General features: G+C 42.5%; 1 protein-coding gene across 1 annotated transcript; it reads right to left on the reverse strand.

Moving 5' to 3' along the window:
* Positions 1-9,053: 9,053 nt before the first annotated feature.
* On the reverse strand, positions 9,054-11,679 carry LOC125542726. Its single transcript, XM_048705898.1, has 4 exons — positions 10,928-11,679; positions 10,091-10,331; positions 9,876-9,993; positions 9,054-9,728 (listed from the first exon to the last, which is right to left on the reverse strand). The coding sequence occupies exons 1-4, from the start codon at positions 11,515-11,517 to the stop codon at positions 9,637-9,639; spliced, it is 1,041 nt and encodes a 346-aa protein (XP_048561855.1). The 5' UTR covers positions 11,518-11,679; the 3' UTR covers positions 9,054-9,636.
* Positions 11,680-12,793: the final 1,114 nt, after the last annotated feature.

A 12,793-nucleotide genomic window follows, 5' to 3' on the forward strand; every position in this document is an offset into this window, starting at 1 on the left:
GTGCGGGTTGATTAAAGAAAACATCAGGGGGATTCCTGCAAAAGTGCGTGCGCTGACCGGTCCAGCCACCTAGCTGCCAATTGTAAAGCTATGATTGGCTTAGGACTAAATCATTCACTTTCACTTAAATGAATTTTTGTATTTGTAATTCATTGATATTGCAATTTGAATATTGCAATAATTTATATTGAAAAGACGATAGCCAATTTATTGGCTAATTCGAATTCGTCTGTATAATTCGTAAAATTCTTTCTTATTTCTTATTTATTGTTGAAATCCAAAATTAAAGTCTCTTGGCTCTCTTCACGTTTTCTCACAAACAGATTAAAAAATAGATTTTTTTTTGAAGTTTGGATAAACCATTGCTTCGTCTGGTGTCTACAATACATATGACTCATTATAGTACTAATTTCATTTTTACCAGATCGAAAAAATTTATGTTGAAAAGAAAAAACAGACTTTGTATCGACTAAAGTATATACTTCGACTTTCATGTGCTAGAACTTTAGCTCGTAAACATAAAAGCACGGTACGAACTTTTATGCAACGATTGGGTTCGGCATTTTTAGAAGAATTTTTTATGGAAGAAGAGCAAGTTTTTTCTTTGATGTTCACCAAAACAACTCTTTTTTCTTTGTGTGGATCACACACTGAGCGTATTTGGTATTTGGATATTATACGTATCAATGACCTGGTCAACCCTCTTAATTAATCATTAGACAAAATTAAGAAACAGGAAAGGGTTGATAAATGATCAAGAAAAAACTTTTCTATTTTTCATTCTGAAATGTTCTTTTTATTATTCAAAAATTCGAGATAGATCTAATTATACTTTTTTACTTATTTCTGCATTATATACTTTTTTACTTATTTCTGCATTAATAGAGCAGACGAGTAAAAAAAAGCAAACCTATTTAGGATAATAATTGGATAAGAGAGCCTCTACCCTGTCAACGGATAGGGAGAGAACAAAATCTGGATAAATACCAATTCCTATTACTGGTAAAAAGATACAGATTAAAATAAAGAGTTCTCGTGGTCCAGAATCCACAAAATTTGCGTTTGGAACATTAAATAGCTTGTATCCACCATATTGTAGGGTGGATCTCGAAAGATAGGAAAGATCTCCCTCCAAGCCGTACATACGACTTTCATCGAATACGGCTTTCCACAGAATTCTATAGGGATCTATGAGATCGAGTATGGAATTCTGTTTACTCACTTTAAATTGAGTATCCGTTTCCCTCCTTTTCCCACTAGGATCGGAAATCCTGTATTTTCCATATCCATACGATCGAGTCCTTAGGTTTCCGAAATAGTGTAATGGAAAAAGAAGTGCTTCGAATCATTGCTATTTGACTCGGACCTGTTCTGAAAAAGTCGAGGTAGGTAAGGAAAAACTGGTAATCTATTCCTTAAAAAAAAATCTTGGAGATTATGTAATGCTTACTCTCAAACTTTTTGTTTATACAGTAGTGATATTCTTTGTTTCACTCTTTATCTTTGGATTCTTATCTAATGACCCAGGACGGAATCCTGGACGCGAGGAGTAAAAATTCAGTTTTTTTTTCTTATTGGATTTGTTTCGTACATTTATCTATGAGAAAATCCAGGGGTCAGAATTCTTTCCAATTCGAAAGTCCCAAATGATCCAAGGGAGCGGAAAGAGAGGGATTCGAACCCTCGGTACAAAAAAATTGTACAACGGATTAGCAATCCGCCGACTGATCCCCACGCCTGTATTGCAAATACGCAGTCACGAATAATCCCGCTAAAGTAATAGGAATTAGGCCTAAGACGATTCCAAATAGAAAAACTTCAATCATTTCGATTTGTTCGAGGGGATGTTGTGCTCTGCCTGGAATACAATCATAAAGTTGAAAGTACCAGAGATTCCTAAAGGCATACCATCAGAAAAGCTTCCTTGACCAATAGGGTAAATCAAGAAAACAGCAGTAGCAGCTGCAACAGGAGCTGAATATGCAACAGCAATCCAAAGACGCATACCCAGACGGAAACTAACTAAAGTATATACTTCGACTTTCATGTGCTAGAACTTTAGCTCGTAAACATAAAAGCACGGTACGAACTTTTATGCAACGATTGGGTTCGGCATTTTTAGAAGAATTTTTTATGGAAGAAGAGCAAGTTTTTTCTTTGATGTTCACCAAAACAACTCTTTTTTCTTTCTGTGGATCACACATGAGGTGCTAGTTGAGGTATGGTGAAGTCAAGTTTTGCAAGTTTGGGACTGAATCATCACATTCGATGCAAGTTAGGGTACCTGGTATGCTATTACCTCTATTATGAGTCAACAGCAAGCGCCGTTCAATGGCGCCCTGTCTGCCGCATGGAGCCTAGATTAACAAGCCAGGAGAAGATTGTTTGGAGATCTAACACAATATCTGGCCATAATTCTTTTAACTCCAAGCCACAATATCTGGCCATAATTCTTCAAGAACAAATAATTCGGATTTGTTCTGGTCTTTCAGTCCCAACACAGATGCTGCATGTTGAAATATTGGGTCTGCGGTTTCCACCAAGCTGATCGAGTTGCATCTCAGCCTCATACGCAGAGGCTACAAGCATGTGTTTCATGGTCGAAAGTTGAACCAAGGATAACCACCAAATATAGCTGCCTACAAGAACGGTACTGGAACATTCATCAACTACCATTGAGAAAACATATGATCAGTTGGCATCATATCACCATTTTCTGTTCCAACAGATGTCTTTATCAATGAGCAAGCTCTGTTAATCTCAGGGATTAACTACTACTCCCTGAGTTCACAAATATAAAATGTGTATTGTGTGTTTGTTCAAGTCCACATTGAAATATCTAAAACATCTTATATTTGTGAATGGAGTATTTATCATGACGCATTCCAACATGGAACACAAACGACAGTAACAATAGCAAAATTCAGAATGGCCAAATATCGTTCAATTTAACCCCAGTGTAGTAACAGTAACAAGTCTCTAATGTAATTTGCTTTGATTTGCTGGGCTTCTCTGATTGCTCATCTTGTGAATTTGATTGGAAATGTGTGATATCAGTTGCAGAAGCAAATCATGTGCACCACAGCTCAATGCCACACGAGATTTTTGACACGACAATTTAGGCCTCGGTTGGAATGCCAGCATCCAACCAAATACATGTCACAGGGTTTTCTTTCCGGATGTTCCAATACACACGCACAGACTGCACTTGCACACAAATTGCACAAGTATAAAATGAGCTAAAATTTATATAACTTCAGTAAAAAATATTTTTTTTTGCAATCATCCATTTGAGCATAGTTTTGATAACTCATAGTAGTACTCAATTTTAATTGCAAATTTATAAGTTAGGAATCGACAATTGTTCAATAGTTGTTCGTTTAGATGTAAAATACTTCAGGAAGATTATTGATTACTTCATGGACTCAGGTAATCATAGAATCATGTGAAAGTACAACCTGAAAAGAAAAAAGAAAAAACATTAGCTATGAAATGAACACTTTGTGCTCTATGAAGGATACCAACCATGCATGTCAACAACAACACTTTGTGCTCTTCGAACTTCTGGTGGGGCGTAGTTAATGGTCAAAAGAAAGTGCATTGGATCGCTTGGGACAATATGTGTACTAGGAAACATGAAGGAGGGCTGGGGTTTCATGACCCAGAAGCTTTCAATTAAGCTATGCTTGCTAAGCAAGCTTGGCGTATGTTGCAGAACCCAACATCGCTGTTTGCGAGAGTTCTGAAGGCTAGCTATTTTATGGACGGGTCAATCCTGAATGCTACATGCTTGGCGGCGGCTCTTTCACCTTTAAGGCCTCCTTTGGTTTAGAGAAATTTTATAGGAATTCTAGAGGATAGGATTCTTATAGGATTTTTTCCTTTAAAGCCCTTTGGTTCATAGGAATGGATTCCTATTCCTACATAGGATTGGTTCCTATCCTCCACATTTCATAGGAAAAAAAATAGCCTAGACTCAATGGAAAAATTCCTTTGGTGTCAACCAAATGACATCTTGTTTCCTATTCCTACTCATAGGATTTGAGATACATGTCATCTCATTTCCTACAAGATTCCTATTCCTATAATAATCCTATCCTATGAACCAAAAGAGGCATAAGCCTCCTTTGGTTTGGAGGAATCTTGTAGGATTTTTAGAGGATAGGATTTTTGTAGGAAAAATTCCTATGGAGCCCTTTGGTATGTAGTAATGGATTCCTATTCCTATATAGGATAGGAATCAATCCTTCACATTTTAAAGGGAAAAAAATATTAGCCTAGACTCAATGGAAAAAATCCTATCCTATGAATCAAGTGACATCTCTTTCCCTATAGGAAGTGAGATGCATGTCACCTCACTTCCTATGATTTTCCTATTCCTATGATATTCTTTACCCTATGAACCAAAGGAGGCCTATAGAACTATATTACACGGCCGTGATCTTTTGCTGGAAGATCTCATATGGAGGATTGGAAACGGATCACAAGTCAGAATACATCATGATCATTGGATTCCGAGGAAAGGTAGTCTAAAGCCCTTGGGCCAAGTCTACATACATGAATCAACCGGGTTAGTGATCTGATGAGTGCAAATGGCATAACCTCGGATATGCTAAAGCTACAGGCCATGTTTGGGCCAGACGAGGTAAAGGAGATTAACCAGATTCCTATTGGAGGACCAGCGACGGAAGAATTTTTGGCGTCGAATTACACGAAGAATGGGGGTTTCACAATCAGGTCAGCATATCATTTGCGTATGTCACAAAAACATCTCAAGGTAGGCAGACCTGAAACCTCTTCGTCGGTGGTAAACCACAAGGCGTGGTTGAACCTTTGGGACATAGTGGCGCAGGCAAAGCGATAACTCACACTTGGAGACTCGTCCGGAATGGCCTAGCTGTAGGGTCGGAGCTCTTGAGGAGGAAGGTCAAAGCGGGAGTATTCTGTGTGGTATGTGGGTGGGAAGAAACAAATTATCACAATTTTTGGGGATGCTATCACTCAGAGTTGGGGGTGCCGGTGGCGATCCCACCGGATTCAGTTCGTCCCTAGGGTGCACTCTCAAGTTGGTTGCTCTCATGGGTCGCCGATGCATCTAATGATGAGCGTGCAATCATGGTTCAGGTGCTGTATGGACTGTGGTTAGCTCGCACTAATGCCCGTGATGGAAAGAGAATTGAAGATGCAGAGGTGATTACAAGGACTGTAGTTAAGTTGATGGAGGAGTGGCAGGACGCAAAAGCAAAATGCAGAAGCCCGTGCCTGTTGAAAAGTGGAAATCGCCAGAGGAAGGATGGGTTAAAGTCAATGTGGATGGAGCTATATCAAAAACAGGTGAGTATGGAGGCGCAGGAGTGGTCTTCAGAAATCATGAAGGGGCACTTATGGGTAGTGCATGCCATTTCCTCCCAATGTGCAAGGACCCGACAATAGCCAAACTTCAAGCTTGTAAGCATGCGGTTCAGTTAGCACATGAGTTTAACACCAATAGTCTGCACATTGAGATGGACTGCAAGGAGATAGTTAAGAAGTTACAGAGCAAGGAGAGGGACCTCTCTACGCTGGGACCAATCATAGAGGAAGTCAAGCAAATGCTGGGTAGCAGGGAAAGATGGAAAATTTCTTGGGTTAGGAGGACTGCAAATAGTGCAGCACATTTGTTAAGCAAGGAGAGTGTTTTGAATAATTCTTGTAAGATTTGGTTGAATGAACCTCCTGACTGTATTCTGCAGGTTATAGCGGCATATATTTCTGTCGGGTTTGAATAAATAAAGAACAGGTTGAATTTAAAAAAAAACATGTATGTCAAAAGATTAGCACAGAATCCAGATGGTACAAGGTAGCCATAGCATGTCACACAAGTTTAAAGTAACTATATCCCCTGAGTGCCATCAATTGGCCCTAGTCAGTTCTGCATTAAAGTACATGGAGTGTACCTCAAAGAAAGGCCAAAACTGGGGATTTGTTGATATTTTTGAATGAGTATCTAGCGAACTATACTTGATAAATTCAAATGCCAATGATCTCATAGCGTTGAAGCATCCATTAATATGTCTATGGACCATTTTTTTGACACCGGTATGAGATCATTTGCATCGTTGAGGGTGGCCAACCAATATTTTGTGGACATACTTAGCTTCGTAAGAATGGATGTGTTGTAAGGAATCTTTTCACACCGGTATTTACGCGAGGCCCATCCGTATTTTTCACACCGGTATATTTTACACGCTTTGGTGCCTGAAACCGACGAACCAAGCGGGGCCTTAACTCGAGGGAGGGGGACATCCCCCCCCTCTTGTCAGCTCCAAATATCCTTGAGGACATATGGGTAAGCATATCAATCAAAGTCCAATTATATGTAAATTCGGTTAGGACTTGGGAGCATCAATACATCAACTTTCTACTTTAGCATCATATGTATGAATTAACTATACCATGGAAACCATAATGTCAGGGTTGTATGTCCCAACAATATGGTTTGTGTTTGCTTATTGCTGATTTCTAGCAAAGATTATTGCCATGCCGAAATCTGGTAGCACCGCTCACAAAACGATTTATGTTGACGCTTTGAGATCTCTATGAACGATCTTTACGCTTACTCTTGTTGGAGACAGATATGTCCTTCTCGTGACCCTCTTCATTATACTGAATCTAGTCAGTCAGTCAAGCAATGATTTTCTTGTAGCATTTGCAAAAGTCAATAAGTATAATTTAGCTCATTTCTATAAACTACTCGATAGTTAGCCACTTCACAACAATTTTATCATACCCTTGTAGACTTTGTCAAAACCTCCTCTTCCAAGCACATTGAAATGAGAGAAATTTGACATTGTATTGACCATGGCTTTAAACTGACAAATGACAATTCCAGAGCCTTGCAAGTGAGTCAAACTAATGTAAATCGAGGGGAGGGGGACATAGGCCCCCTCTTCTTTTGGCTCCAATATCCCTTGAGAACACATTGCTAAGCATACCATTCAAGGTACAATTCTATGTAAATCCAATTGTTTGTGCATTTACTGTTTTGGCTTCAGCCATCAAAACATCATCGCTTTCGGGCTTTATATCTTGATATATTGCAAAACACTACTGAAATGTGAAAGTTTTTCAAAAAATGAGCATGCACTTTTGAAAAGTTGTTATAGAAAACCCCGAATATAGACTTCAGAAGAGTGTCTACTGCTTGTCGATGAAACACATGATCAATTTGTCAAGCAAGACGTTCAAGGGTGTGCATCCCATTTGGTTCCTTCTCAAAAGTTTCTAATCCTGATGAATTACTCGCTTGAAGGATCTTATCAATCTCATTGATTGGATTCACTCCTTGCAAGAAAGACCCCATGCCACGGACGAATGTGCAAACAATGTGTTATTCTTCGATGAAGCGAATGATCAATTTGTGGATGTAATTGTTCTTTTTCTTATGAGGATATTATTAATCCCTTTGTTTGGTGTGCCAAGGACCATTCTCACCAAGGAACGTAGTGGGAGTCATGATTTGCTAAATAGTCAAGTCCAAGACGTGCAAACTGATAACGGAATATGTTATTATTTTGTTTTTGCAATATATGTTGTTGTTACATTAAAATTTATAAAGTTAGTTGTTCTTGAAAACTTGGTGAAACTCAAGGACGACGCATGCATCTCCACCAATTGAAGTCACTCCTAATGATGAAGATTCCTAATTTTATTATCACCCTCCATTGTTCAAGTACTAGTCGTGCACATGTTTGTGATGAAGTAATTCCAAGGGCCATAACACATGGAACACGAGACCATAATTATCTATCATGTCGTCTTTTTGGAGATTCATCTGCTTTTAATTCCAAGCCAGAATATCTGGTGATACTTCAATAAAAACAAGCAAATATGGATTTGTCCGTTCTTTCGGTCCAATAAAAGATGCTCCGCATCAAAATATTAGGTGTGTGGTTTGCACCAAACTGAACAAGTTGCATGCCAATGTCATATGCGGAGACTGCAACCACGTGTTGCGTAGTCGAGAGCATAACAAGGATTACCACCAAATGTATCTAAGCACATAATTGCACCGAAAATTCATCAAGGCCATGTAAAACATACTATGAAACAGACGGCATCAGGCATCATCACCATTGTTTGTTTGTTGGACAAATCTAGTAATCAATGTGTAGGGATCAAGAGTCCATGAACTGTGTCTTTAGCTGCCAACCTAGTACTCTTCATCGTCCAAAATCATGATGCAGTGATCAAGAATCTATGGTCTGCTTCCTTCTTCGTTGCCAACAAGGTTTAGTTGAATCCAGGCCAACAATACAACACAACAACAGTAAAAACTGCAAAATCTGGAATAGCCAAATATCTCTCGGAACAGCCAAAAATTATACATAGCACAACTTGAAGCAAGTAAGACCCTGCAGATTCAGTAATACAACCTCGTAGTTTTATTATCATTCACTAGTTCCAGTGCGCACATTTGTGACCAATTTAGTACTGCCAGGAACGATCTCATCGCTGATCTTGGCTACCGGGTGATTCTCAGTCCTGCAATTCCACATGAGGTTTCCGATCATTCCTACTCAAATCAACCACCCCGTTTCCTTGCCTTTTGTAGCTCTACAAAGTTATACTAAGGTTGAGACACTTATTTTGGGACGTAGAGATAGTTCACCTACTTTGTCTTGATTATATTTTATCATTGATTGTGGATGATTGCTTAACTTAATACTAGTATAAAGCTAGCAGGTCACGGTGGCTTTTTCTTAAATAAAAAGAGGGAAAGCACGAATAGTGACACTGCTATAAAAATGATGGTCAAACTCTACAACGTGCAAACTGGTAGCAGGGATATGCTCTTGTGGTTGCAATATACCGCCATGTGAAATCAAAACACAAAAAAGTTCACAACCTTTAACAATCCCTCCTGGATTGTGCAGGCGCAAATGCATTTCCAAAACACTTTTTTGTGCCAGATGTAATTGAATGGCACACAACAACAGCAAAAGCATCAATCAAGAATGGTACCCAAGTTTCGATCCATCAAAACAGGAGAACAAATCCACAACACAGCTTGATGATGAAGCAGACTGCAAATTCAGTCACACTCTTGATGAATGAAGGTTCACAATCTTATTGGCATCATCCATTATTACAAGTACCAGTTGTGCACATGTTTGTGAACAAATCTAGTACAAGAACAGGGGGCTACATGGGAAAGCTGGCTAGAAGAGATACCTCACCCCAACACCAAAAAAATCCAATGAATCGGTTCCATTCGGACTGTCCGAGCAGATGCCCGCTCCTACGAGCAAGCAACCGCCAAATGGTGAATCCCTCACAAAAAGAATCAAATGGAGAATGCCGGCCAACAATGGCGCACAACAACAAGAAGCTAGAATCGGTGTTTCTATCACTCGCTCAATCTCTAGCAGCAGTCAGAACCTACCATACCACGAACATACAACAACAAAAAACACCATACAAAAAGGGTACACAGCTTCAGGAGCAGGCAAGACCCTGCAAATGCACAGTTAGACAGATCATCTATCCTCTCTCCTCTTGGGCATAGATGTTGCTCCACAATTCGGCACTCTAGCTCCGGTGACAAAATTGGCTCGACTGCATCGCCGACTAAAGACTACAACAACAACCCCTTCCTCAAAGTACAACAGCTGCCTTGTCTGGAGTAACATGCTGGAGGACGGTGGCGATCAATGGCTCGTAATGGTCCGCACCAGCACCACACCATGCTGCAGGCAAATATTTGGGTTTCTACTTAGACAGGGAAACGAGAAACAAAACTGAAGAGATAGACATTCTTTAGCTAAGGCTAACATGTTCCGACATATAATGACTTGCAGAAGAAAGCACAACAAGACTGCCAATCTACAACGCACCTGTTCCCTTCATGAATAGAAAGATGGGCACATCGCAGATTTCTCCTCTAGGGAGGTGTGGGAGGAAGAACACGCAGTTATCCTCATCAACCATTGCATCAGTGCCATGTGCTTGCACCTGTCAATGCCGCACAAATAAAAGATCCAATCAGATCACCAAATAAAATGCTGCATTAAACAGTGGCAAGTTCTATGGACAGAAATCACATAATTACCACGAAAACTTCTCTCTTGAACTCGGTGGCGAGGCACTCGATGGCAATATCATCACCAAACGCAGCCGCACGCCCATCCCGGTTCTCATCGATGGTCAGTAAGCCCTCCTCTGTGTACTGCAGGGTGATTATGTCATGTTCATCCTCCGCAGAGCCAGAAATGGACATGTACTTGGCCCAACTATCTCCATCGTCTACAGCGATACATCTCTCCTTGTAGATAGTCTCAGCTGCCAGTTCCCTGCAAGGCAATGAAGAAGATAAGCACATATAATTAACATGCAAGAAGCATAATGGTACCAAACAAATCAACTCGATATTCTAATTGAGATGCACTACAGTTGTACCAGTGCCAGGCAAGAAGCATAAATGGTAGTAGTACCAAATAATGTACTACAGCATAATTAACAGGCTGGATATCAATCATCTACTTGGAAGGTCCATACTTTGCCACTACAGCCCATGCCAGGGTGGCAACAGTAAAACCATGATTCCTTCGTTGACCAATTTATATGCGGGGTACTAGAATACAAACACACCATGTGAGGCGATTCTTGCAGCTTCATGACGCATTGAAATTGCATCAATTGGTGTTCTTGCGCGAATTAACATAAGAAAGAATCAAGAAACGCAAGGTCTAAATATAAACAGATAGCACAAAAGACTAGACTTGTTTCATTCGACAGAGAAGGGGATCGGATCAACGCAAGACGGGAAGACGAATTCCGCGTGATTCCAAGGAAAGACGGTGTCTTTAGATCCAGACACGCGTGGTAGCAATAGATTCGAGCGCGGGCAGGAAGACTAGATCCGGGATTGGCGGGGCGGCCACGGTACCTTTGGATGCCGATGCCGACGAGCTCCTGGATGGCGGCGTCGAGGGCGTCGCGGTCGGCCTTGGGCGCGAGCAGCTTGACCTCCTGCACGACGTGGACGCCCCAGCCGGCCTTGAGATCCGGCGCGTAGAGGTGGCGCACGGCGGCGTCGACCGCGGCCCTGTCGGAGGCCTCGGCCGCGGCGTAGACGTCGGCGAAGCGGCGCACGGCGCGGTGCCGGAGCTCGCGCGCCTCGGCCTTGGCGGCGGCGGCCCTGCGCGCGGCGGTGAAGAGGCAGTTGCCGTCGGACTCGACCTCCCCGCCGTGGTCGAGGCGGAAGACGACGGCGGGGGCGGGGGCGGGGGCGGGGGCATCCGGGCCGTCGCCCCCCTGGCGGGGCGGCTTCCAGGCGACGCCGCGCTCCCAGATCCGGAGCAGGCGGCGGCGCTGCTGGTCGTCGAGCGCCCAGACGGCGGACCAGCCGGCGGGGGGTTCGGGGGCGGCCCAGGCGAGGAGCTGCGGCGGCGAGGCCGGGGCGGGGGAGGGCGGGAGCGCCTCCGCGACGGCGACGGCGCCGCCGCCGGAGGAGGAGTCGCAGAGGAGCTTGCCCATCCTGGCTGGCAGCTAGGGTTCGGTCGCTGGCTGGCGCCTGCCTCGGGCTTGTCGTCTCCTCTCCTCCCCCGCTTTCTCTTTCTTTTTCTTTTCTTTTCCGGCGTTTTTCTGGTAGCCGTTGAAGAGGGGGGGAGGGGGGTAGGTGGGGGTGGGGTGGGGTGGGGTGGAGTCGCGGCCGGGGGAGGAAGAGACGAGTGGTTATAGCAGTGCGCTGTGCCGCCGGAAGCGCGCGCGGCCGATGTTACCGTTGGTTGCCGCTGGCGTTGGCGGGCTATTGGCATATGGAAAGTGTTCATTTCTTCCCTATAATGAAATGAATGGGATGGAGGGACTTAACTCCATTCCATGTTTACGAGTTTTTTTTTAGGGCTTTCCATGTTTATGAGTTATGACCAAGATTTACGAGGAACAAAAATGTTAGGCTCCTTCCTTTTCTAGATAGATCCAAAACAACTCAATCGAGACGTTTGTTCGCCTGATATGTTTGCTAGAAATGGGCCGTTGTGAGGGCTGCAGTACGTGTTTTGATGTCGCCATCCACCGTCATCGTGGCCTGACCTGTAGAATAACTCAATCAAGACATATGTTCATTACTTGCTATGCGCGTAGAGACGTGTTGCTCTGAGAGATCCGGCGTGCTTTGTTGTCGTTGTCCCTCGCTACCGGTCAGTGACGGTGTTTTCGCTTGCATGGCCCCACATGTGTATAGATGTGTGCGTGCCGGCTCCACATATCTCTTTTTCTATCTTTCTCGTGTTCTCTACCTCAAAAGCATATCTAGAAGCAGGTGACTCCTGCCCCTAGCCTACGAGGGAGACAACACGCAGGAAACCTTGAGCCCAGGAAAGTCGTTGCGTGCCTTGCTTAACTTAGGATGGGTCAAAATAATTAGGATGGAAGGTATTGATTTCACTCCATGTTTATGAACAAGATATATGAGACTATAAAAATATTGGTTATTTTCTCTTGATAAACTAACTCGTAGATTTTGACGCATAAATTATTGGAACCAAATGGGCATTCAGATTTATTGTTTGTGTTGCTTTAATGATGATCGATGCTCGCATCAAGGAAATAGTTTTGCCGCTTGATAATTTCAAGTCTCAATTCATTAGGAGGAGATTGTACTCGTGTTTTCATCAACAATCGCGTATGATCTTATTTTTGTTTTTATACTATATCTAAATGCAACATCTCGGTAGTAACATAGTTTAGAGTTAGTGAGGAACTCGCCATCCTGGACCTACCGCTCGTGGCCAGTAGCTCCTATTGTTCG

This window comes from Triticum urartu, chromosome 3, assembly GCF_003073215.2.
Source record: "Triticum urartu cultivar G1812 chromosome 3, Tu2.1, whole genome shotgun sequence".
In the NCBI taxonomy this organism is placed as follows: Eukaryota; Viridiplantae; Streptophyta; class Magnoliopsida; order Poales; family Poaceae; genus Triticum; species Triticum urartu.

What these genes read in the sequence shown, in the direction of transcription:
- LOC125542726 (XM_048705898.1), bottom strand. Translation starts at nt 11,517, where the DNA reads ATGGGCAAGCTCCTCTGCGACTCCTCCTCCGGCGGCGGCGCCGTCGCC. An exon ending in TCAAGAGAGAAGTTTTCGTG is followed by an intron (nt 9,994 to 10,090) that starts GTAATTATGTGA and finishes CGGCATTGACAG; the next exon opens with GTGCAAGCACATGGCACTGA. An exon ending in TCTATTCATGAAGGGAACAG is followed by an intron (nt 9,729 to 9,875) that starts GTGCGTTGTAGA and finishes ATTTGCCTGCAG; the next exon opens with CATGGTGTGGTGCTGGTGCG.